Source organism: Aythya ferina (assembly GCF_964211825.1).
Source record: "Aythya ferina genome assembly, chromosome: 28".
NCBI lineage: Eukaryota > Metazoa > Chordata > Aves > Anseriformes > Anatidae > Aythya > Aythya ferina.
In genome coordinates, this window is record NC_140325.1 from 2561737 (window position 1) to 2585799 (window position 24063).

Genomic DNA, 24063 nt, shown 5'->3' on the forward strand with positions numbered 1-24063 from the left:
GTCCCTGTGTTCTCAATATTAAATACTTCCTTCCCCTTTGGCGCTGGAGGCTGCTCTGAAGGCTGGAAGCACGGTGTCTGTTTGAGCAGGGCCTCTCTATCGCCAGCATCTGCTTATCTGCAGCTCAAAGGAAATTCTGCTTGGCTGATGTGTTCCAGCTCCGGATGAAACGCCTCCCGCCTGCACACGCGGAGAGTTTCATAAGCAAGGGGCTCAGATGCCACGAGCTGTTGTGAGACTGCTTCTCAGTAACTCAGTAACAAGTCTGCGAAAATAATCAGGGGTTCTCATTTCATGGTCTCGGCGGCCACGAGGCCAAAGTTGCTGCTGGGATCATCTGAGCACCACGAGGCTCCTCCAGATCCTAGGGCAGCTCCGCGCTTCAGAGGGGCTGCAGGGACCCGGGGGCAGACTGGGAATGCTCACATGGGCAACAACGCCTCGAAAGGGAAACATCAAATAAAATCCCACCGAGTGAAATACAACACAAACACGCAGTTTAGCCACTAGAAAGGCTGGGCAGGTTTAAGAGCTCGCCTGCGTTGAAAAGGGGAGCTTTATGTTTTCAAGTGTCTTCGCATCACCTAAGGCGCACAGCCCGCTCTTGATGCTGTGCTAAAAATAAAGTGCCCTGGAAGGTGCCGACAGCCCGCTCAGCACTTCAGCTACTTTGAACTGAAAGAAAACAGCACGAGATGAGAAAATCTTTGTGGGCCACCTGGGTGCTGCGTGCCAAAAGACTTTGGCCAAGCGCTAGGCACAGAAGCCAGCATCTGCTGTGGTTGCACCAAGTTTTCTGCTCAGACGTGGGCTACAAAGCTGCTGCAGACAACACGGGCACCTCACCTTTCTGCTTCATCTAAATTTGACATATATTTGAAGTCCCTGAAGCAGCAGCTGAAGGAGAAGCGAGGCAGTCAGGAGATGTTGCTTTGAGCAGGTGAAAGCCGAAGGAAAACCCACTGTTGGGGTGAGACATCACATGCAGGGATGCAGAATTAGGCCACCAGGTTTGGCAAGGGCAGAAACAACCTCCTTCAACTTCAGGGAAGCAAGCTGGGAGCCGTCGTCTCACTGAGTAGAAATTATAGTTTATATAAAACAATTTCACCTCCATCATGTGGTTTCCTGAAACCTGTTGGGGGAAGAGTCAGAATTGGGGAGCAATAGTTTTTCTTTTTCTACAAGGCACTGTATATTTTTATTCTTCCCTTCTTCTTGTTCGGTTAGATGAAAGTTAGGACAAGAGTTGTTGAATTCCAAGTTAAAGCCCACGAAAACAAACCTGAGAGGTTCAGGGGGTCATCCAACCCAGTTTTATTCGCCCAAGACACTGTGTCATGCAGCCTCATTTGTGACTTGGGCCAAGGGTAAAATCCTTCTCAGCAAGGCAAAAAACAGTCCAAAAACACCCACAGTATTTGGAGAAACTGGGATTTTTCAGGAACCATGTGGTGGAGATCTATTTGCAGAAATATCCAGGTCCCACCCCTGTTCAGGAGAGGAGAGTTCTTCACAAATTAATGCACTTAGAAGCAACACTTTTCTTTCTTTTTTCTTTCTTTTTTCACTACATATTTGTTATCTTTAATTAGTTAAAGTTGCTGTCAGCTTCTTGTTTCAAGTTGTATTTTAGTTTCCTGCTTGAAAAAAAAAACCACAGCCACCACCTCAAGTCACTTTTGAGTTTCATGGCAATGAAAATGACAGTCTTTAAAATTTTTCTTTAAAATTTTGGTCTTTTCCAACCTATCTGCAGAAGCCTCCAGCAGTAGAGGCGAGAGAGAAACATCTCTAAACGAAACGAAAAAGGATCAGCTGCATCATTCCCAACCCATTTCTTTAGCCTGCTCTTAAAACTCACGTTGCTTTTAGCCTTCCAGTTTGCAAGGAGAAAACACAGAAAGATCTCCTCCAAACAGGGCTCGTCGCCACTCTGGAGTGATTTTATCTGAAATGTGTTTCTTTAGCTTGCTCGTGTACCATGTGGAACAGTGTCAAAAGCCATAAAATTGTATTTACTGCCTCTTCTTGGAGTGCAGCACTCATAACATCATTGTAGAAGTAAATTATCTGAGCTTGGGATGGTTAGCTCTTGCCAAATTAGTGTTGCCTGTTACTCATTTGCTTTGGTCTTCTTTTTTAGGTGCTGACAAACAATGTGTTTAACTGCTTGTTCTGCTGTTTTCCCAGAGCCCAACACCACATAATTCTCTCCTGATCTTCAGTCTCCATCTTAAGACAAACCTTCTGCATTTCTCCTGTGCATTTTCCATCCTCCCCAGGTTAGCGAAGACTTTTCTCAGCTTCCAACTCTTGTCTATATTTAATCTTGTCCAGCCAACCCAGAAATACATAATGCGTGCTTTCTCGCTTGTTCTTTCCTTACAGTATTGTGATTTCTTCCCTCTTTATCATCCACAGCAACCTTGTTGCTTAACTGACCGATTGTCCTTTGAAGTCGGGCTGAAATATTTTCACCTTCTTAATATTATCCACTATTGGCTTCTTAAGTCTTAGATATGCTTTTTCCTGGGTGCCCCTCTCAACATACAGAAATTTCTCTGTCGTTTCACTGCAGCATGCAAGGAACTGCAGAATCTGCTGGGGCTCACCCCAAAGACACCCAAAATTGGCTCTCCTGAAGAGACGGAGCATGACCTGGACAGGTCGCAGGCATCCAGAGGCCCTTTTCCATAGGATTCCTACAAGCTCAGCCACATTTGAGAACGTTTCCAAGCACTGAAAAGCACCTGAGTGTTTCCCTGGGCAGGGATCACCTTGCCTACTTTTACCCGCAGCTGCTGCTGACTAGTCCCAGTGCATCATGTTCTGGCTGCTTCTAAATTCTGCAGGAAAGAGATTCTTCCTTCAATATCTATATTATTTTAATTAACACATTGTTTAAATCATCCACTAGCCATTATTCTTTCTTTCTTCACATTACGTTCAGTTGTCATCGCTACAGCTTCTCTTCTTTTCCCATTGCTCTCTGAGAATTGGGCTCAAACCTCCAGGAATTACTGCTGCAATCTTATCAAAATCTCAACGCCGCAATTCCTCATTTCTTTTAGGCCATGACGGGAGGACCACACACCTCAGGACCAGCAGCCGGCTGCTGGATTTGGAGGAGCTGATTTTCTCTCACATCCTGGCTTCCTTAACAACCCACGGATCCTCTTGCATGTTTTTCCCCTGGTCTGGAGCAGGGATTCAGCCCCAGCTCTGTGCCAAAAGAAGCCACAGAAGCTCTCAGAGCAGTGGCTACCGGTCCTGCTCACCCAGGCAGCTCTGCTGGCCCCCCGTGAACCCAAAATGTGGCCTGAACCCCCAAAATAAGGGGAGAGCACCTCACAGCCACAGGAGCAAAGGGAGCCACAGTCCGATGAGCAAGCTGCAGACTTGGAAAAATAGTTGGTTTGGAAGAAAAAAAGGCTGGAACATTGAGTCCCCTGCCCCAGGCGGTCGCTGCTGTGGGAAGCTAGGACCAGATAGACATTGAGATTTCTGCAATGCCTTCGCTGCTGGGAAGGGTAGGACTTGGCCACGTTTCTGAGCTATTGCAGCCAGCCAGCTGCCTTCCCCACACATCCTTTTTCTCTCTCCTCATCCAACATCTGTAAAGAAGGACCAGGGCACCCTCTCCTCGCCCCTGTTGCACTCCCAGCTGAAGTATCCTCAGTCCCATTGAATGATCCAAGTGGCTCCTGCCCTTTCCCAACCCCAGAAAACTTCTGCTCCCCAAAGCTCACCTCCTAACCGGCATTAAATCCCTCTGCAGCAAGCAACCCTGCTCACAGAAGAAGGGGCTGAGCTGCAAAATCCCCTTTTAGCTTTCACTCACAGACAGCTCTGTGTTACCTGGGCACGAGAGGTGGCCTGAAGGCTACAGCCCAGCAGCCAAAAACATTGTTAACAGCTCTCTGGACCCCAGCTATCCCGCATGCTTTAGCAGGACAGGGTTTTTGCTGCTCTCTGTTGCCAAGCTCTGTGCCCTAGATCAGCCCCTGGTGCTCCAGCGTTTCCCAGCCTCGCTGCATAGCGAACGCTCGGGGCTTATCACAGCATCAGAGCAGTTGGGAGACAGTTGAGTGTCTCTCTCGGTGCTGATAGAAGGGAAGGCTTTGCTCTTGGAGATAAGAAGCCCTCCCTGAGGAGCCAGGGGAGTTCGTTGGTATCGGAGCGTCTTCCAGCGCTTCACAGATGTACCCTTGGAGCGCACGAGATGGCGAGGCGGTCACGTAGCCAGCAGCCAGGGAGGGCTGCGTTTTTGAGGTCAGTTAACCGAATCCCTCGCTATCGTTTATTTTCCCTTCCCTCAAATTATTTTTCCTCTTGTTGATGCAGCTTTTGCGGTGACCTCGTTGGCTCACCGAGACGTAAACAGACGCTGGCGTCCTCGTATTTTTGGAGATAGATTAACTGGGGAAAGATGGTAGGAAGGTATTTCAGCCCAAGATTTTGAAACACTTAACGGCTCCGCTCTGCTGCTCTCTGTGCTTGAGAAACAAACCTGCAGCGAGGGCTGGTAGCAAGCATCTCTTGTCCAGGTTGGTTGGAACAGGTGTGTCTGGAGAGAAACTCACTGCCATCTCCAGGCAGAGCTCCCCGCAGCACCCCAGGGCAGCAAATCCAGCCTCTGCTGGTTATATGTCATCTGCTGCTCATGTATCAGTAAAGCAGAAGGTCTAGAAAGTCCTCTCTGGAGGAATTCAACTGATCTAGATTTCCCCACATCAGGTAGTTTGGGTGAGCAGAGGAATCAGGGCATGCACAGAGAGGTAAAGAGGGATGAATGCCTTCCACGAGCAGCTCCAGCTCCATCAAATGGTGCAAGCCCTACTTTTCTCTTTAAACAACCCATAGAAACCTTCCCATTTCCAAATATATGTCCTTTTCTCCAAATAAATGGGGGAAAAAAATGGAATATTGTTAAAAACTAATCCTGCTGTGAGGTAGAGATCTAAATGCAGTGCAGACACCCCTGCCCTGCAGCGCCTGCCTGAGCTCTCCCATGGAAACCCTGTGCCCTCTGCTGGTGCAAATCACTGCAGCAACGCCTGCGTGAGGCACAGCTATTTCCTAGTAGGTAGCTGGAGAAAATAAACATTGAAGTATTTAAGCTCTTATCTAGTGGAAAGCTTGCCTGGGTGGGTCTAATAAAATATATTGTCTCTCTCCATAAGCCTTGCCTCGCTTACTTCCTTGTGCTCTCACGGTTATGCCCATACTGCCACAAATTGGGGCTCAGAGCAGGGACCCAAGAGCAACCGAAGGCTGTGCAGAATCCTCTGTGCCTCCTCTAGCTGCTGAGCAGGCTTTTGCCAGCATAGCTCTTGTCCAGAGGGGTCGTGCAACAACCAGGAGAAGTGTATGAACCAAATACCTCTGCTTTTGCCAGCTCCTTTCCCTGGAGAAGCGTGACCTGCAGAGCCACAACGTGGTACAGCCAGGAGCAGCAGAGGCAACAGGATCTGAAAAAGCACAGCAGAAACCAACGCTGCCCTTTTGTTCCATGCCTTCTTACTCATAGAAACTTCACCTGTGCTTCGGTGCCAACAGGGAGATTAAATGCAATTAATAAGAGAAAGGTTTTAAATATCCGGCCAGGGCTCAAGCTTTGTCAGGGAAATCCTGCTGCCACACCTCGATGTATTTTTAGTTTTGGCCTTAGCTACTCAGCTTCAGCTCCTTGAAACTTCCTAACCCCTGAGGCACCGTGTTCAGGGGAGCACTTCCAGGCTCTGCGTTTCCTCATCATGGTGCTGAGCAGTTTGGGGGGTTCAAAGCCCCTTTGTTGTTTCTAAAAATCAGGCAACAAATCTGGACTTTTCTTCTTTTTTACTCAATAAAGGACCAGGAGCCTGTTGGCCTGTCTTTTTTTAAGCCAGTTCATTCGGTCTTATAAAGATTATTTCCTCCTACAAACAGCTCCTGCCCTGGCTCTACTCATAGATTACTGCAGTTACAATAACTATCAAAAAGGAAGATGAAAACCAGGGTTCAGAAGCACAGGCTTGCCACGGGCAGCAGCAAAACTGCTGTGTGCAAAGGGAGAAAGAGGCAGAAGAAACAAATCCACTCCCGAGGCACAGAGGGGGGTACGGTCAGGGCCTGTCCACAGCCAACTGCTTCAACCCCTCCCTTCCCCGAGCAGGCAGCGGGGGGACTTTAGGACTTTTAGGACTTGAAGGGTGTGTTTGCAAACTCGGGAAACGTCTGGGCCAATAAACCAGGATTTCCTTTCAATCAGCTCGGAGCATTTGATCAGCATTATTCGATGGAACAGAACTGCCTCAGGGCCAAGGGCTGTGTTCAGGCGATCTCCAAAGCTGCTTGGGTTTTTCATCTCTGCATCTCATTGCAGCTCTTTTGCTTTTCCTTCCCACTGTTTATCTCTCGCAGCACCAAGCCTTGCCTGTACTTCCTGTTTGGCTGTGCAGCTAGTAGTTTTCTCATTTGCTGTTATTTTTGACTCCCATCCAAGCTTTGTATGATATTAATAGCCATTTCACAGAACCATAATCATCCTCAAAACAGTCCTAATATTAGCAGGAATGAGAGCCAAGAACTGTTGCCCAGGACAGAGGAACTCGTGCTCTGAATTTCTGCTCCCTGCTGCCAGCACTGCCCACAGCCCCTGGAACCCAAAAACCTGTCCATCATCCAACTTGCCCAGTCCCAAGAGGGCAGAGGCAGAATCTGGGCTATGGGAACACTGGTGGCCACACTAATGATGGCACGCAAGAGGTAAAGGATGAGCTGCAGCTTCAGCTTGTTCCATCTGCAGAAATAACTGGTGTAATGACGCGGTCCTGGCCACAACAGGTGATGGAGAAGGGGCTTGGTGCAAGCCAGAGTACATAAAAAAAGCATTTTTGTGAGGATTCAAGGATTAGAACTTACCAATAGTCTAACTGCTGGCTCAGCCTCACCAGGATTGCTTACCACCAGGCCAGTTACAGCAGTGAAAACTATTAATAGCCAAATTGCTCCGTTTCTATTAAGGGCTGCCAGTAACTGGAGAAAAAAAAGAAAGAGTTGCCCCTTTCCTTTGATGAGAAATTCTCCCATCTTCCTTTGCATTGCCAATGACTCACCAGCATCCTGAGCTCTTCTCAGAGGCAAGTATGATGTTGATGGGTTTTTGTCTCCTCTTTGCTAGGAAGAATATGATTGTTTCTTCCTCCTCATTTTAGGGTCTACTTGAGGCTATTTTTATATATTTTCTTACACTTTTTACACTTAATTCTTTCCACACACAGCTACAATTCCCCGTTACATCCACACTTATGATATCACTTTTTTTTTTTCCTGTTACCATTAGGTTTGCCACCTACCAAAGCTGTGTTACTTAATGATCTGTTACTGATGAGTTGCTAATAACCCTGGGGCCATCCTGTCCTCAGTGCCCACAGACCACACCTGCGAGTCCTACCTGCTCCTTAAAGAAAAAATCAGATTTACCACAGGCACAGCCATCATACCCCACAGTTACATAAAACTACACAGATTCAATTGCTAAAACCCATTAGGTAATAGCCAGGCGGTTGTTCAGCTTGTTTACCTGGAACAGCAAACTACAGCAAAGTTTTGGGCAGGTCAGGGCAGCTTTAGACAAAACCAGCCTGGCGAGCCCCAGTGCCAAGGTCTTCACACTCCGTGGCCTTTTTCTGATGACACCACCATAAATACTGGATTGCAGGACTGCAGAACACACCCCTCTTCCATCACCTCAGTCTTGTTGCTTCCTCAAAGCTGTAATATTAACAGTGATCTTCTCAGGCAGGAAGACTCCAGGGTGAGTTCAGATCCTGCTGCTGTGACCACTTGCTCTCCTTGCCCCTTTGTTTACTCAAGGCCCCGGTCCCATTTTGTGCAGGGAAGGCAGTAGCTTCACGGCAGGTAGAGCAGGATGCTTTCTTTTCTGATTTAAGCTGCTTTCTTTCAGTTTTGTTTCCCCTATCCTGCCCAGAAGGGAAGTACTTTCTCCGCTGAGGGATCAGTCAGTAAACCTCAGACTCTGCACTGCCCACCAAAAGAGGCAGAGCCTGAGGCACTGCTCCCTGCCAGTGACAGTCCCAGAACCATTTTGGTTGGAAAAGACCTCAAAGATGAAGTCCAACCATTAACCTAGCACTGCCAAGCCTACCACTAAACCACCTCCCTAAGCACCACATCTGCATGTCTTTTAAATACAAACACCTCCAGGAACAGTGACTCAACCAAATGGCAGCCTGCTCCGATGCTTCACAACCCTTTCAAGGGAAGTTTTCCTTAATATCCGACCTAAAATTCCCCTGGCACAGCTTGAGGCCATTTCCTTTTGTCCTATTGCTCCTCCACTTGATTTTACACCCACAGCAAAGTGTGTTAAGCGCACAGCAGCCATCCTTGCAGTGGATCCTGCTGGGATCAGGAACAGTAGTGGCGGCTCCCAGCTGCCCCACCTCCTGCAGGGTGCAAACAAGGCTGGAGAAACTTTCACCCTGCAGACCCCACACCAAAGGGAGACAACACAGGCCCCCGTGTTCAACCAAAGCTATTTTGCTTCCTGTAACAACACCAGGGAAACAAAGAAACATAGAAATTCAAGATTTACTTCACTGCACAGGTTAGGACAGTTTTCCAGAGCTCAGTAAAAAAAACAGACAGTTGATAAACTTGTGTTCTCCCAAAGTTTTTCCATGCAGCAGTACACAAGGTCACATCTGATTTCAGAAAGCAGAGACTCCCAAAAACAAGGGTGCTATTAAACGACCCTCATTCCCCTCACCAGTATGAACACTGCTATTAATTAGTTTTGAGTACCCAAGAATCCTTCAGGATCAGTATCCTTGTATCTAAATACAGTCCTCTACAAGATTTCCTCTACAAAGTTTTCCCCTTGTAAACACAGTACCAGGGAATGTTTCTTTGGGAAAAGTCACAGTCCCTGTGGCAGTTAATTAAAGTGTCTTCTGCCTGATGAGACAAATGCAACAACGCCACCGTCAGGATTACAGGCTGCACTGCCACAGCGCAGCCAAGAATTACAGACTCTGTGCTGTTTGAAAGACTGGATTCTGACACAGCTCAGTCAATGGGAGGAGGAGTGTGGGTCGCTCCTGTGTGAAGAGCAGCCTACATGCTAGGGAAAAAAAACTACAGCTTACAATTCTGTTTCACTTATCACAGGTAGAGGATGCTATTGGAAAGCATCAGCGAGTTCAGCCATTTCTTTGTTAATTAATACTTTGAATAGATCCTGTAGTTACTTTCTTCACCAATACTAAAAGCATTAGATAATAAAATACATTGCACAATAAAAAACCCATTAAAATTCTTAGTTAAGCTGAAAGGTAAAAGGAAAAATATCTTATTTCACAAGCTGCCAAGGAGGGGAGTTGTGTTCGTTGTACTCATAAGTGTTGGTGTGCAAATCCTAGGACGACATTCACTCCCAGGTCCACTTCACTTCAGCATAGGAGAGGCAAAGAAGTTGGCTTGACGCCCCAGCTGGCTTGTTGACTTGCTTTTGCTCCCAAATCTAGTTCAAGAGAAGTAGAAAAGTGAGGTTTGGCTATAGAGGTCTACTTACTCAAATTCTACCCGCCTCTTAAAGCGTTCCAACTCCCTACTGTAAGGTCACACTCATTAACCATTATGCAGCTTGCACTGTTACTGTAGCATTGAGGGAGAGAGTAGATCAAGTAGTAAATCCAAGCTGCTCCCAGAACTCTGTCCAAAAGTCTATTTTTACTTCTCCCTGAACACCCACACCACCTGTAGCATACCAACATTTCCATAAAAGCACCCAGCAGCACTTACTTGGGGGTTATGCTGAAGGTAGACCGGACCTTCTGGGACAGGGAGCTAGATGACGGCGTCTTGGACAGCTGCTGTTCCGGAGTGGTGAGTGGTCCAAGCATGCTCACTGTCAAAACACAAGCAATCAAGTGAGCAACATGAGGACAGCTGAGTTTTCACTGCTAGGCAAGCAACATTAGACATTGCCTAGCATCTGTCAAAGATACTAGACAAATCTGGTATTTTCTGGCATGCTTTCCTTCCCTCTTCCTGCACAAAGCATGCAGGGATGGCTAGTTCCAAGTCTCACAAGCAGCCTTGATTGAGGATCATTATTTCTCATACAGCAGCTGCACAGCCAATAGAGCACCATTCAGCTGTTACCTTTAACATCTGGTGTCTGTGGAGTGGAGAAGGCATTGGTGTTCTCAATTATGTGTGCTGGGTCAATGTTTTCTTGCTCCACCAGCATCAGCTGGCTCCAGTATTCCACAGGCAGCAGCAGAAGCCGCTCCACTACCTACAGAAACACCCACGAGTAGCTAACGTTAGGAAGTGGTACACGGCATTAATGCACAGACAGACATCACCTCATCTCCCCTCCTGACAGAATTCTTCACGTGTGACACATTACTCACATCTGCTGACCTACCTTGGGCTGCCGCTTAGTGTCCTGCAGTAATGTCATGGCATCAGGATCAGGCACTGCGTGAGCAACTATCGTGGGGCCAAAGATTTTGGCCAAGTTGGTAACATCCATTTTAGTGTCTGGGCTCTGAGCGACTCTATATTTAAAGAAAAAAAATAAAAGTAGCTTCCCTCCCTTTACCTTCCACACAGCTCCCCAGCCAATATGCACTTCAGCCTCCAAAAGAACAAAGACTTCTTGTTCACAAGCAGTCATAAGAGACAAGTAGAGAAGGACCAGTGGCAATATCCCCCCCCTTCCAGGACTCTCAGTCCACCTGAACATACCGCTGCAGGTGAAGCATGAGAAACGCTAGGGTTTCCCTGTTGGCCTGTGGAAGTTCACTAACTGCCTGGTACATAGCAGCAATGCTGTTGTCCTCATCCGAGATTTCTGGGGGAGGAGAAAAAAGGTTTAGACCTGAGAAAGCAGTCTTAGATGCACAGCTGTAACATTCCCCTCACAGTAAGAGCTGCCTGAGGAACAAGGAAACTAGGAAATAACCATTCTAATAATTCCATATCATGCCCAAGCACTAGAATTTTCATTTTTCCAAAACACTACAGCAGAACAGACCTCCCCAGCTGACTGCGTATCTGCAGCAGAAGCACTGAAGTCTGCCAGCTCACGTCAGATAAACCTGTGACCACCAAACCTTTTATAAAGTACTGAGAGTTTCATTTAGTGTCTCCTTACCTGCAGCTTCCATGAAAGTCTTGTTTAACCGGAACGTGAGAAGGGGTTCTTTCAAGCTGCGTAGGAAGTCTTTCAGAAGGCCGCAGATAGCATGGATATCATCCACCTTACTGAGCAAAGGAATGTTTTTTGATCTCAGGTACTTCTCTTTCAGCTCTCTCACTGTCTTGTCACAGCCAGATATCCGGTAAAGGCCCATCTGTTGAGAGAAAGCCTTGCTTACAGGCAGAATACAGACTGCACATGTAAAACCTACATACTTCTGCTCCCACATTTCCCTCCACACCTGAGCATAGACACTGCTGCTCACTCAGTCACCTCACTGAGCAGTGCTACACACCCAGTAAACAAGAGACGTTTGGGTTAATGATTTGCTTCTCTTAACACCACAACCTGTTTCATTAGCACTGTTTCACACCTCATTTTGTTTTTACCTCATGTAGCCCTCGCTGCTCGATCTCATTAACACAGTGCACTATGATGGAAGGGATCATTGGAGGAGCAGAAGGAACATAGTCCATTAAGGTCCCCTAAGAGGCAGAAGAGCAGAAAAAAATAAGGTACTCGAGTCTCCAAGACGAATCTAGACTCAAAAACATGCATTATTTCTCCTTCATCATCCCTGGGACGCACAATACCACACCCCTCAGCACAATGCTGCAGGATTGCGTGTGCAGAGCTGCCATATACACAACTTGAGACTCTCCTAACAAATCACCCCCATCATCCATTGTCCTGGAACAATACTTTAGCAAGTTCATTTGTATTTCATTATGCAGCTCTGAGCAACAGGCGCTCTTCTGTAGAAGACAAATTTGGAGCCTAAGCACGTTCCACCTCTAACCTAGGATTATTTGTGTCAGCAGCTATAGTCCCCCAGGCTCCCCATACACACTTACTTCCCCAATTTGGACAGGAGTGCCAGTCAAGGTGGGGATACAGGGAAGGGGACAGCGGTCCCGACACTCTGGATGAGCAACCACACGGCAGCTTCTGCACTTCAGAGATATTTTTCCAAACTTTATTCTCTTTCCACAAGGAACACACGATTCCGGCTTGATAACCTAATGATTCAGAACATGTTATATAGGTATGGTTAATATTGACTTGAGACATAACAGCTGATAGCCTCTTATCAATAGCTTGATATCACAATCACACACATACATGTATTTAATGAAGCGAGATGAACTTGCAAGTTCTTCCTGACCTACCGTTTTTGAAACAAATTCATGCAGCCTCACTCCCCCATTGTTTTGGGGGGTGCAAGAGCCATTACTCTCTGATTTGGATTCCAGCTGCTTGTTGCCCAAGTTTGAATCACTGTTCCAAGGCTGCAAAGGACCTGGAAGACAGAAGAGGAGTGTTGGCTAGGTGGGAATTGGTCCTTTGTGTGATCTTTGCTCAAAAAAAAATGCATTATAAATCAGAGGCAGCTGCTTAGGTCCTGGAGGAAGGTAACTGGCATTACAGGACAGCCTCCAGCCCACTGCATAATTGTTTCATGACTAGAACAAATGGAGCCATGACACCTACCACTCTTCCTCTGACTTCTCAGGCTATAAGGCACAGTCTGGATGGTAGAGATGGCTTCAATTGGGCCACCATCACTGGGGACCATAACAGTTGTCTTTGCTACTATGGATTCATTTCCCTGTAACAAGGAATACATTTTTAGTGACAGCAATAGTGACAGGACGAGGGATTTTAGTTTGTTGGCCCCGGAAACAGGTACACACTAAGACCAACTATTTTAATGCACATGAACCCAGCTGGGACCACCATACCTGGTCTGCAGTGGAGCCAATTGATCGTATTTTCTTCTGAGGACCTGGTGGGCCTTCAATGTACTGCCTAGAAGATCGCTGAAGAGATACAGTATTTTTGTCTACAAGGCACGTATACCGTCAACAGGAGTTCAGTAGAATTAGAGGAGCAGAACAATCGTCTGCACACAGCACAACAGCATTAAGTTCTCTACAGTACCACTTTTCGTTACAAACCAGAAGATAATCAGGAGGCCTCAACATGCAGCTCTTTCCAATAATTGTCCTAGCCAGCTTTGTAATCCATCAATATCAATTTAGAGGAAAAAATAAGCGGTAACTGATCAAATCCCAGACTCTTAACTCTACTAGTGATGATTTTAGGCTGTCCTTTCCCACCCGTGCCTACTGCATGCTAACAGCAGACCAAAACAATCACAAGCTCCTTTACATACAGGAAAGGATTCAGCTTCCTACAGACTTTTTTTCCCCTAACACAATAGCTGTTAATGATTTTAAAATGCTTTCTAGCAAACCCTAGGCCATCACAAGGTACACGTTTAATTAACTTTCACACAGAATCCACACAGCAGGGCTGAGGTATAGCAGTAGCACACCCGTCTGAAGTTTGACTGTGACTAGCAGCTCAACATCATTATAGGCGGCTGCGAGATGACAGATGGTGACATTGTGTTACCTAGGGCTAACAGCAGCATCTATTTGAAGCAGAAGAATTGAACATACCCGCTTTTCTCTCCTTTTCAGTCTGACAGCTTTCACCATAGAGGAATCCCAGTCCTGTGGGAAATAAACAGTACTGGTTAGTTCAGTGTAAATACCACACAGCCTCTGGTCTGGGCTTTCATTAAGTTTTACCCAATGACACACCAGAGAAATGCAGATCAGCTCTACTAGTCTAATACTACAGTAATCTAAACACAAGGGGTCTCTGGAGACTATCCCTGAGGTTTTATAGGGGAAGAAGACTTCAGGACTTCGAGTTACATTACCAGTGAATCATCGGTCTTGTCAAAGCTGATGTCTGACAGAATTGAGCCAGATTCATCAATTGTAGACAGCCTAAAAAAACAAATTAGAAGAAAAAAATCATTAGTTTGGCCTTCCATCAGCCACGACCCCCAAAATGATCTCTCCAGAGCTTTATTTCAAACCGGACTAAAAAGTAAAACTCCGTTGATACCGACGCAGCACATCACAGATGCACGTGCAGCTAGATCAATATTTGCTACTGATGTGATCAGACAAAACACTACTTTGTCTACCTTTTGTTGCCTGAACCTCCCATAGAAACCTGTGGCCTGTTAAGAAAGGCAAGGGCAGACTTCTGTTCTTCACTTAGCTGAATACTCCCCGATGCATCACACATGAGCAGCTCTCGAATCAGTTGTATTTGCCTCTCCTGGAAAGAGAGATAATATCAGAAGCTGCCATGGGATAAACTGTGTTTAATTACTGTAGGAACCAATCTCAGGTATTTGAGATACCACACGGATAGACTCTCAGGACTCGTGACACTACACTGCTAAGAGCTGCAAAGCATGTGCTTTGCCAGGTAACTCTGAATAGCAGCCACTTTTTTCCAAACCAAAGCAGAAGGCTGCTACAAGGAGCCAAGCCAATTTGTTGTTGGTGGGGTTTGTTTTGTTTTCCTCTCCAGGAAACAAGATATCACGAGTGCCAGTCCTTATTTTCCATAGATCAATGCAGTTTAACCACCTCCTCTTCACGTTAACTGGAGCTAACTGGTAATAAAGGAAATACTCACCAGCTTCTCACAGTCCATTTCAGCTTTTTGCCTGCGTTTGATCTCCACATCCACTTGATTGCGAGCGTGTTTCAACTTCACACCCAAAGCACTACATTCAGCTTCGGTTTTCATCAGAAGATCCTTGTACCTGCCAAGCTCATGCTCCGTTTTCTGCAGTCTTCTCCGATATTCATCAAAGTTCTTTGCTAGCTGAATAAATTCTGGAGAGAAGGCAAATACATCTTTAACTACTCAGGCAAACAGAGGAGATGCAGCAACCCTCCTTTCACTGAGGGTAGGTTTCTATTAATATAGCTTGCTCTTAACTGAAGAGTGTTGCAAAGCTGGCCTTTCAGCACACCCAGCTACACTCTAGATGCTCACAGCATCTCACAGCTTTTCTGCTTGATACTGACACATAGGATTTGGTCTGAAAAGACCCTAAATGAGACCTTGCACAGATCAAGTCAGCTTACTGTCAGTCCGTGACTTCACATTTCTCAAGAACGGAGGAAAAAAAAATCAAAATCTGAGTGCCTGTAGCAGTCTTATTACTCACCACCTCGTCAACAGATTCTTCAGTAACAGCTAATAATGTTTGCTGTAAGTTTATAAACATACAAACAAGCACGACATCCCACTTAGGCTGCCCACTGAAACAAAACTTACGGTATTCATTTCCTTCACTTAAAACTTCAGCCTGGCGCACGAGTTGATCAAACATACGCAGTAAATTCAGCGTGGCGGCCTCCATCTTCCTGCCAAGAAACCAGAACTAAATAAACAGCCCAGCCCTTTCTTCCCACCTCCGAATGGAAAATGCGTTACCAGTCCAAAGGAAAGAAAATTTGCTTCAGGATTTTTTTTAAGGCAAGTTTTGGAAGCTGCACAAACAAAAACACATTAAGAAATGTTTTGTGGAGATATACGCATCTAAACACTTTCCTAGGGAGTACAGATCCTCGTTCCTCCACAATTTAAGGATAGCACAGCCATATGTAGAGGCAGTATCCTCACCTGACTGCCTCAAATAACCCCCAGGACACTACAAAGGTTCAGAACCTGAGGCAAAGTGAGGGATCCCAAACTATTTTCCTTCTGAAAGGCTGCAGAGCACAGCTTGTGCCCAGGCTGTGAGTAGCTTGGTACTATATAGGCCACTAAAAACCTGAAAGTCTTCAGAGCTCCTACGATAAAAATAGGAGCAACATTCTGGGGAATTTTAATACCATTTTAAATTTAGCTGCATTTTAAGTTACAGCTCCTGCCGCAAATAGCTTTTAAAAATGCAGACAGTCAGCACATTTTCCTCGAGCAGCAGCAACAATGGCATAAACAGAAGCAATGAAGGGGAAAGTCTCCAGCTCAGCACCGCAGAAATCACTTCTCCGATGCAAGAGGGTGCTGGAGTCCATAGGGCAACCCAATTAAAAAATCAGCAGCAGGTGCAGGCACTGCTGAGAGGTGCAGGATGGGGGCAACACACACCAGAAGGCTCTGGAGACCACCAGGGAAGGCTCCAAAGGGCTTTATTTATTCAGTTATGGACTCTACAGACACACACATATATATAGGGGGGCTTTTATGGACCCTACAGACACATATATTTATATGGGGGCACGTGAGGACCCTACAGGCACATATACTTATATAGGGGCACATATGGACCCTAGACACATATATAGATATAAATATATATATAGGGAAGCTTTTATGGACCTTGCAGACATATATACTTATATGGTGGCATGTGTGAACCCTACAGACACACATAATTATTGGGGCTTCCAATCTTACACAGACCACAAGGTATAGAGGGGCTTTTTGCTTAAAAAGCCTTCCTTGTAGGCTGCTTTTTTCGTCGCAGAGGGCACTTCGAGAGCTTTGTGCCTTCGCTTACAGCACCAGAACCCCCGATGGGGGGCGAGGGAAGATAAAATAAAATTAAATCAAATTTAAAAAAAAAAATCTTTCGGGTAAACGGGCACCAGGCCTCGACGGCGGCTCCCCTGGGTGGTGGAGGGCTGAGACGCCGGCTCACCCCAAAGGGGGGGACGAAGCTCGGTGCCCAGCCCGGTGCCGAAGCCGCCCCGGTTCTCCTCAGCCGCCCCCCGCCCCACTCACCTCAGCCGCCGGCCCGGCGCGGCGCGGCGCGAGCTCCGGCTCCAACCGCCCAGCCTAACCGCCCCGCGATTCGGTTTGAATCCCTGCCGCCAGCCAATCCCGGACCGCGCTCCGCCTTCCCGGCCTCTCATTGGCTCTGCTCGCCGCGCGTCTGAAGACAAGCCGGCGCCATGTTTGCTAAGGGCGAGGTTTCTCTCCTCCGCGCAGCGAAGCGAACGTGGGAAAGGCCCGGACTGTCCCCGTGATGAAGGCGAAGTGGCGCCATCTTTACTGATGGCAGCTGTTTTCAGCTCGCGTTGCTTAGCAACAGAGCAGGCAGGCGATGCCTGCAGGGCCTAAGCTCCCCAAACCGAGGGCTGCTTCTGCTGCAGCCATTGGCACCAAAGGGCTGTTTTGGGCAGAAAAAGCTGCTGTTTTGGGGTGTTTGGGGAAAAAAAAAGCCTCAGTTTGAAGCCCAGTTGTGACTTTAAGCTATGCCAATGGCAAAGGTTGGGAGAATATGAGAGCCCCCCATGCACTGGTTTTGCAGAGTGACATAAAACACTCAGCGTGACCCAGAGAGCTGATATATTTCACTAGAAAGCCGTTTATTCAATGCTGTCCCTTGAGAAAAATGATGCCTTGGCTGATTTTTCTCTTTGAAATGTTGATCTGAGTAACAGCCAGCCACCTGTCCCATGTGCAAAAAAAAAAAAGCAAAGCCCCATTTCACGCCACGTACGACTCCTCCAGTTGCAGGCATTTAATATGCAAACAGATAAAACACAAGCCAAAACCCAACAATTACAAGAAGCGAAATCGCATAATCATAAAATATCAATGCACTTTAATCTTTTAAATCTGAAACAAAACAGCGGGTAATTGAAGAATGGATATTAGCAATTAGAAAGCGGAACTAAATGCTTAAAATTGCTAAGTGGAAAAGTGAGTTCGTAAAGCAGATTGCTCTCAAACATCCAGCTGCTTTTTCAGGACTGTTTTATTTAGGTTATATAGTCTGCTTTAACTTAATTAATAATAATTAATTCATAATAGTTTTCAAAAAGCCTCAAGGTTCCCTGAAGAGTAAAGAGTAATGAGGCTTCCTCACAGAAGATGGTCAAAATTATCTACATTTTACAGGGGAAATGTGACCTGGAAAAGAAATTCTTCATCCTCTGAGCCAATGGCAAAGCAAAAGAAAGACAGTGACCTTGATATTTGACCTCTTGGTATGCAAAATCACCCAAAATCCCAATTTGACCCAGTCTGGAAAGCAAGTCAAAGGTTGGTAGTTAGACCTGGTCCTGCTGAAAGCCTCTGGTACACACACAGACCATCCGGGCTCTCCTTGTAACTCCATTTCTGAGCAGGTTCAGTTCTTTTATCAACAGCCCTGAGTCTCCTGCATCTCCTGCCTGTAATTAAATCTTTGCAGCTAAGATGTCTCTATTGGCAGATCATATTTATAGGTAGGCGAGTTGTTTTAGTGTCATTCTTAAGAGTTAAGGAGCCTTTTGCTCATAAGCAAATTTTCCCCCTTTTAAATTGTCATCTGCATTCTTGTGCCAATAAAAAGGCACATTATTTTAGATTATGGCCCCCATGGTGCTTGTAGCGAGTTACCGCATTAGGCACTGTTTTTCAACGTTAAGCAAATTAGATTTCTTCCATATGATTTCAGGCATCGTTTTTCCAAAAAACCTCCTCTGAAATCTTGTGCGTGGAACCTCGAAGGCTGTCAGGAGCTGAGTACCACAAAAAGGCTCCTGCAAGAAACCTCCTCATCTGCTGCCATGGCTTGGCCACAGCCAACAGGACAGAGAACCAGGAGCCCTGAAGCTTGGTAGGATTTCTGTTTCTTCCTCCTTGGCTGACACATGGTGAGAGCACGGAGGCCAGAAGCACCTTCCGCATATCACTTTACTTCAAGGCAGAAGACAAGGCACGAGATTGAGGGCCTTTATTGCAAAGTAATTATACTCTCTTTTGTTTGTGTCGAGTGGGGTGGGGGAGAAGCCTTGAAATGTCTCATCTGGGAAACCGTTAATAGAATTTATGCTAATTTGATGATTCCGGCGATTACTGGCGGAAGCACTTCACATTTTCAGGCAGCAGAAATTCTCCTCGAGCTTCTTCTGCAGGCTCACTCGGTTGGTTGTTTGCCCATTCGCCTCCTCCATTTGCTGGCAACTCCCTCGCTGGGCAGCACTCGCAGGACCTTTGCTTGTGACAATGCTGTTGGGCTCAGGGGTGACCCCATGCCTCCATCTTTTGGGGGCAGAAAGCAGGGAGAACTGCCCCAGTACCTCACTGTGCTAGCAAGCAGCCCTGCAGCAACAAACCTTTCCTACCAGCTTCATCTTCTGGTGGAGCTTCGCAAGCACAAATCTCTCTGCCTGGCTCCTGCCTAATTAACTCCAGAATTGCAAACCCATTTGTGCAGTTCTGTGCTTAGGGGAAGCCTTTATTAAGTTCCTCTTAATCCAAAACCAGTTAGAGCATGATGGTCTTCATGAACAGTCATCCAAAAAAAAAAAAAAAAAAAGACAAAGAAAGGGAGCTAAAAACTTTAAGATGGCAACCTTTCTCTAGGGGAAAAAAAAGCAAAAATATATATATATATTTATATCTTTGGTGCACTTCTCTTAATGCAGCACTGATTTCAAAAAAAAAGAATGATTCAATAGCATTTGGAAAACGCCCAGCAGGCGGAGCAGGGAGGGCAGCCTGGGTTTAGCCGGAGGAAGCTGGACATTTTGGGGAATGAATTCCTAATTTTTCGTGGTTGGCCCGAGCTGCAGGCCGGCAGATGGCATCACGCTCATGCCGTTGGGTGGTATTGGGCGCTGCGAGGCCTCCGCCACGACTCAGCTGTGCAAAATATTGTTCGGCTCCTTGCCCGTGTGGTCTGCAATGAGGGTGCCAAAGGAGCAGAGCTTGCACCATCAAGCCAAAGCAGCCAGGTTTATCTGTGATTGTCCGCCTGCATGATTCCTCCAGCAGTGACCAGCATCAGGGTAAAGAGCGCTTGGATGTAATCAGCCAAATCTGTCTGCGGCACCACGCAGCCCATCCTTTCTGCTCCATGCACCTAAATGGTGCATTGATGTCAGCGGAGGAGCCACAGCCTAATCCTGAACTCGTTAAAAAACAATGGGAGTCTTTTTATTGCCTTCATCTGGCCTTTAATGAATGACCTCTTGTCGCCAGGAGCTACATGCAGTGACAAAGGGTCTTTGTGGACTGATATTTATGATTTCATTTAAGCCAGGGAGTAAGCTAAAGGAGAGGGTTGCAAAATAAGAGCTGAGCTGATGTTTCCTGCTTTAAACTCAAGGGATCTTTATCTAGAGGTTTTTTTTTTTGTTTTGTTTTGTTTTGTTTTTATATTAATATAGTTGTCATCTCTTAAATATTTGAGCAACTTGCAGTCATGAGCACTCCCATGCTGGTGGCACACAAAGGTCATGGCTCAGTGGCAGGGCAGAGAACGATTCTCCCAAGCCCCACACATTTCTTTGGTCCCTCGAACTGGGGGTTTGGGGGAAGGATTTGGATTTTCCTAGTGCCCCCGTCACAATTGCATCCACTTCAAGCACACCAGGCCCTGCTGTGAGAGCGCACAACCTGCTGGTGTGCAGCCCCAGGCTCGGCACGGCCACTGGGTCCCAACAACCCTCTTCGCACCAGCAACTTGCCAACGCTGATAAATTTTTGCCTCTTCCTTCAGCAGGGTTCAGCAGCGGATTAAGCAGCTGGGAGCCTGGAGTGAGAGTGCGTCCCCTCTCCTTTGCCATGCAAACACAGAAAATTAATCTTCCAGCTTCCTCTGATATTTGGGCTGAATTACAAGCTGGGAGCGGAGATAAAGCACGGGCGAAAGGAAGGCACAGGTACAGCGGAGAGCCGGGCTGCCTGGCACAGGCCCTTGTCCATGCAGATAACAGCTCTCCTCCCTCTGTCATGCATAATTCACCAGCACTGCCTCCCTCTGTCCGGTCATCCCTTTCTCTGCTTTCACTGATCTCCTACAAAAACTGGAAGCCTGCCTGTCCAAGGGAGCCTGAAGGACACCAGGCGACACATGTGGGTGCAGAAGCACACTTGGACAGGGGGAACAAGCACGTGTGTGCACCCAGAAACACGGCAGCACCACGTTCAAAAGTGTCTGCACTCATCCAGGAGATACCCGCCACCAACCCAACCAAACCAAACCACTTCTGCAAGGGCCTAAAGGGTGATTTCACATGCCCATCACATTTCGGCTTCGGTAACCAAGCTATCTCCCTAAATCCCTCTGATGTTATCATCGAATAGAGGTTACTTCCTTTGGGATACCAACCCTAGCATTAAGAGACACCAACTGTATTTTATTTGGTCGTTCATCCGGCAGCTTCTCTGTACCTTTTTTTGACAGAACTGTGCCACACAGAGCAGAAAGGCCACAGAGGTTTTCCATAGCTTCTGAGAGCTGCTTTCCCAGAACAAAGCAGAAATAACCCCGGTCACTCCCAGCCAAACAGCAAGCATCGACACCTGCTTAATTATTTTCGCTTTGTAAATTAAAGCAGTGACATGAGTTTAATAACCACTGCCTGGGAGTAATTGGGGCGATTATTGTATGGCCCAGGGGGAAAATTGCAGCCTTTTATCTCCAGGGAGTAGCATTAGGATCCAGCAGATAATCAGAGGGTTATTTGTTGCACTTCAGATGACATTTCTTATGGATTTAGAAGTGATAGTGATCAAACCACATTGTCAGAGCCACCTCCAAACTGGGGAATCCAGCCACCTGTAAGCTGCACAGCATCTGAAGCCACCTAGGACAGCTGCCCTTCCAGCAGGACAGCATGACTAACAGACACGTGTCAGAGAAGCCACATTTGAGTTCAAATGCTTCCAGATCCGTCACTCGTGGTTTTGTTTTTTCTTTTGCAATTCGATCTTAAAAGAGAGACAACGCTCAGGACAGCAGCACGCTATGCTGCCTGAGAGGATGCAAAAGGGGGAGATCAACGCTAACAGATGCCGCCAACCAGATCTCTACACAACCACAAGGTTGCTGGAGACTTTCCATCCTCAGTTTCTCCCTCCCCACCCCAATCAATAGCCTCTGCCTGTCCTCTCATCTACAGCAGCCCTGAAATTTGAGGCTGAACACCACAGTCGTTCACCACAGCACAATCAAGCATCTCTCATCAGCGTTGTGCTCTCCGTAAGATATTTGTGCACTACCAGGTAGCAGTTTTTGGCTCCAAAGTCACCAGGATGGTTACAGGATTGGGAGTGAATTCCAGCAACCCAGATGTGGTGGGTGGGCAAGAGGCAGCTCAGCTCCCGGTGATGCCTCCCAGCCTCAGCCCCGCTCTTGGCACCCAAACTGCATTCATCCAGCCTGGCCAGAGGGGTGCAAAGAGGATTTTTAGCAAGGCTTAGCCCTGCCAGAGCCTTCGGTGCTTCCCTTTATAGGTTTGCTGCACAGGAGCATCCCCAAATCCTGCATGACACTGGTGAGCAGGATCCTGCTGGGCCTGGGAGAGAGCTGAGCCAAAGCAGGCTCCGTTATCGATCCCCCGATCAATGACAATTCAAGGCCTGGAAATGACAGCGCCTTTTCTTAGTCCTCAGTTCCCACCCAAGGCTGGGCGCGGGGAGGAGGGAGCTCACTCAGAGGTTTAGCAATAAGCCGAGGCAGGAGCAGAGATGGGAAGAGCCTCTCTTGCAGCAGGTGGGTTGTTTAACAAATTGGACACAGAACAAGACAAAAGGCACCGAGGAAGGAGATCTGGCGGGACTGGACCTTTATCTCCAGCACGTTGGCAGCCAAATCTTTGTGCAATATTTATCAAGGGTGAGCGGGCAGGAGAATTGGCAGTCGATGCATAAGTGAGGAATTAAAGCCACTGCCATCCTTATCTCCCGGGCAGACACGCAAAGGGAGGGGTGGATGGGAGCTGCGAGGCAGCCCAGGGCAATCGAGTTTGAAACCATTTGTGGGCTTAACGAGTCCAAACTTCATTAGCTCAGCTGATGGGGAGCAGAGAGGAAGCACCAAGGGCAAATCAGCATGTCTGCATCCTCTGGTGGCCAGAGCCAGGCACCCTGCCTCCAGGCTGATATTTCGGCTGGGAAGCCCCTCACGTCACCGGGCAGGCATCAAACACCCGAGGGGACACGATGAAGCTGCCCCAAAAGCACTGGCATGAACGTGAGCAGTTCTTCAAGCCCAGTTACTTTTAGACCGGGGAGTTTGGGAGCTGCTCCTCTTTCTCTCCCAATTACATTCAGCAGTAAGGCAAAGGCAAAAGATGCCATGCCCTCGGGTGTATTCATGTTTTCAAAGTCAGAGCCACGACTGCCTTGTGAGTTGCAGACACTGCTCGGCACTTTGCAGCTATCCCATGAACATGCCTCATCAGACACAGGCAGGAAAACCGCAGGGGAAGGGACAGATACAACCTCAGTGATCTCTGCAGAGCTCCGATCCCTCCTGCTGAGGGTTTTTGCCAACAGGCTGCCCCCAGTCAGGTCACCCAGCTCCTCCAGCAGCTCCCAGGGCTGCGGATGGCAAGCAGGGGGTTGCTTCGTCCCCGCCATCTCCTGGGAATCCCCAGCTCTCACATAACACGCCGGTAATTAACTCGCTTATTGGCTTTGCTTTTGCTGAGACTGCACATTCAAGATGGGCTCCATCTGCTCCTTGCATGGGCTTGGCTGTCTGGGGGAGGGTAGGAACACCACCACCACCACCACCAGTCAATTCTGGGGCTGGGGGACAAGGACAGGGCCATGCCAGGGACCAGCAGCAGCGCTCTGACGACAGATTCAGGTCCCAGCTGCCCAATTCCACCAGTCCCTGCACCACGCACCAAACTGGTGCCACCAGCCCCCTTGCCACGCACCAAACCTGGCTCCACCGGGGCCACCGCAGCCACCAGCTTCACTTCATCGTTTCAGGGAATTTGCATCTCCCAGCTTAATTTCTCTTTAAGGCAAATATGAGCACAAGAAGCCAAATGGGACCTCATTTTCGGAGATGCTGGACTGCTGTGCGTGTCGGGTGGCTGCTGGGAAGCCGACAGGCTGATCCAGCCGCCTGGGGTATTTAGGACTTTATTCCCTCCCTGCACAGCCCAATTCCTCTTGGAGGAACAGTCTTGGAGGCAAAACATGGAGAAGCAGCATCACCAGAGCAACTGTCGGCCACAGCCCTTCGCAGCCAGGTTCCCGTTTCGGCCTTGATGTGGTTC

The 24063-nt window shown here is 47.5% G+C and overlaps 1 protein-coding gene across 2 annotated transcripts; it reads right to left on the reverse strand.

Moving 5' to 3' along the window:
• Positions 1 to 8580: 8580 nt before the first annotated feature.
• RACGAP1 (Rac GTPase activating protein 1) lies at positions 8581 to 16970 on the reverse strand. 2 transcript variants are annotated; one of them, XM_084500219.1, is made up of 17 exons: positions 16832 to 16970; positions 15377 to 15465; positions 14726 to 14928; positions 14223 to 14359; positions 13950 to 14019; positions 13684 to 13737; positions 12961 to 13038; positions 12710 to 12827; positions 12388 to 12518; positions 12073 to 12237; positions 11608 to 11703; positions 11174 to 11372; positions 10765 to 10870; positions 10438 to 10574; positions 10174 to 10305; positions 9811 to 9916; positions 8581 to 9529 (listed from the first exon to the last, which is right to left on the reverse strand). In XM_084500219.1, the coding sequence occupies exons 1-17, from the start codon at positions 16960 to 16962 to the stop codon at positions 9454 to 9456; spliced, it is 2028 nt and encodes a 675-aa protein (XP_084356345.1). In that variant the 5' UTR covers positions 16963 to 16970; the 3' UTR covers positions 8581 to 9453. The 2 variants fall into 2 exon arrangements, with proteins under 2 accessions (XP_084356345.1, XP_084356346.1); XM_084500220.1 differs by having other exon boundaries at positions 15377 to 15461; positions 16832 to 16877.
• Between the last annotated feature and the right edge of the window lie 7093 nt (positions 16971 to 24063).

What these genes read in the sequence shown, in the direction of transcription:
- RACGAP1 (XM_084500219.1), bottom strand. Translation starts at nt 16,962, where the DNA reads ATGAGAGGCCGGGAAGGCGGAGCGCGGTCCGGGATTGGCTGGCGGCAG. An exon ending in AGCAGCGAGGGCTACATGAG is followed by an intron (nt 11,373 to 11,607) that starts GTAAAAACAAAA and finishes TTCTCTCAACAG; the next exon opens with ATGGGCCTTTACCGGATATC. An exon ending in ACCTTCAGCATAACCCCCAA is followed by an intron (nt 9,530 to 9,810) that starts GTAAGTGCTGCT and finishes CTCTTGAACTAG; the next exon opens with ATTTGGGAGCAAAAGCAAGT.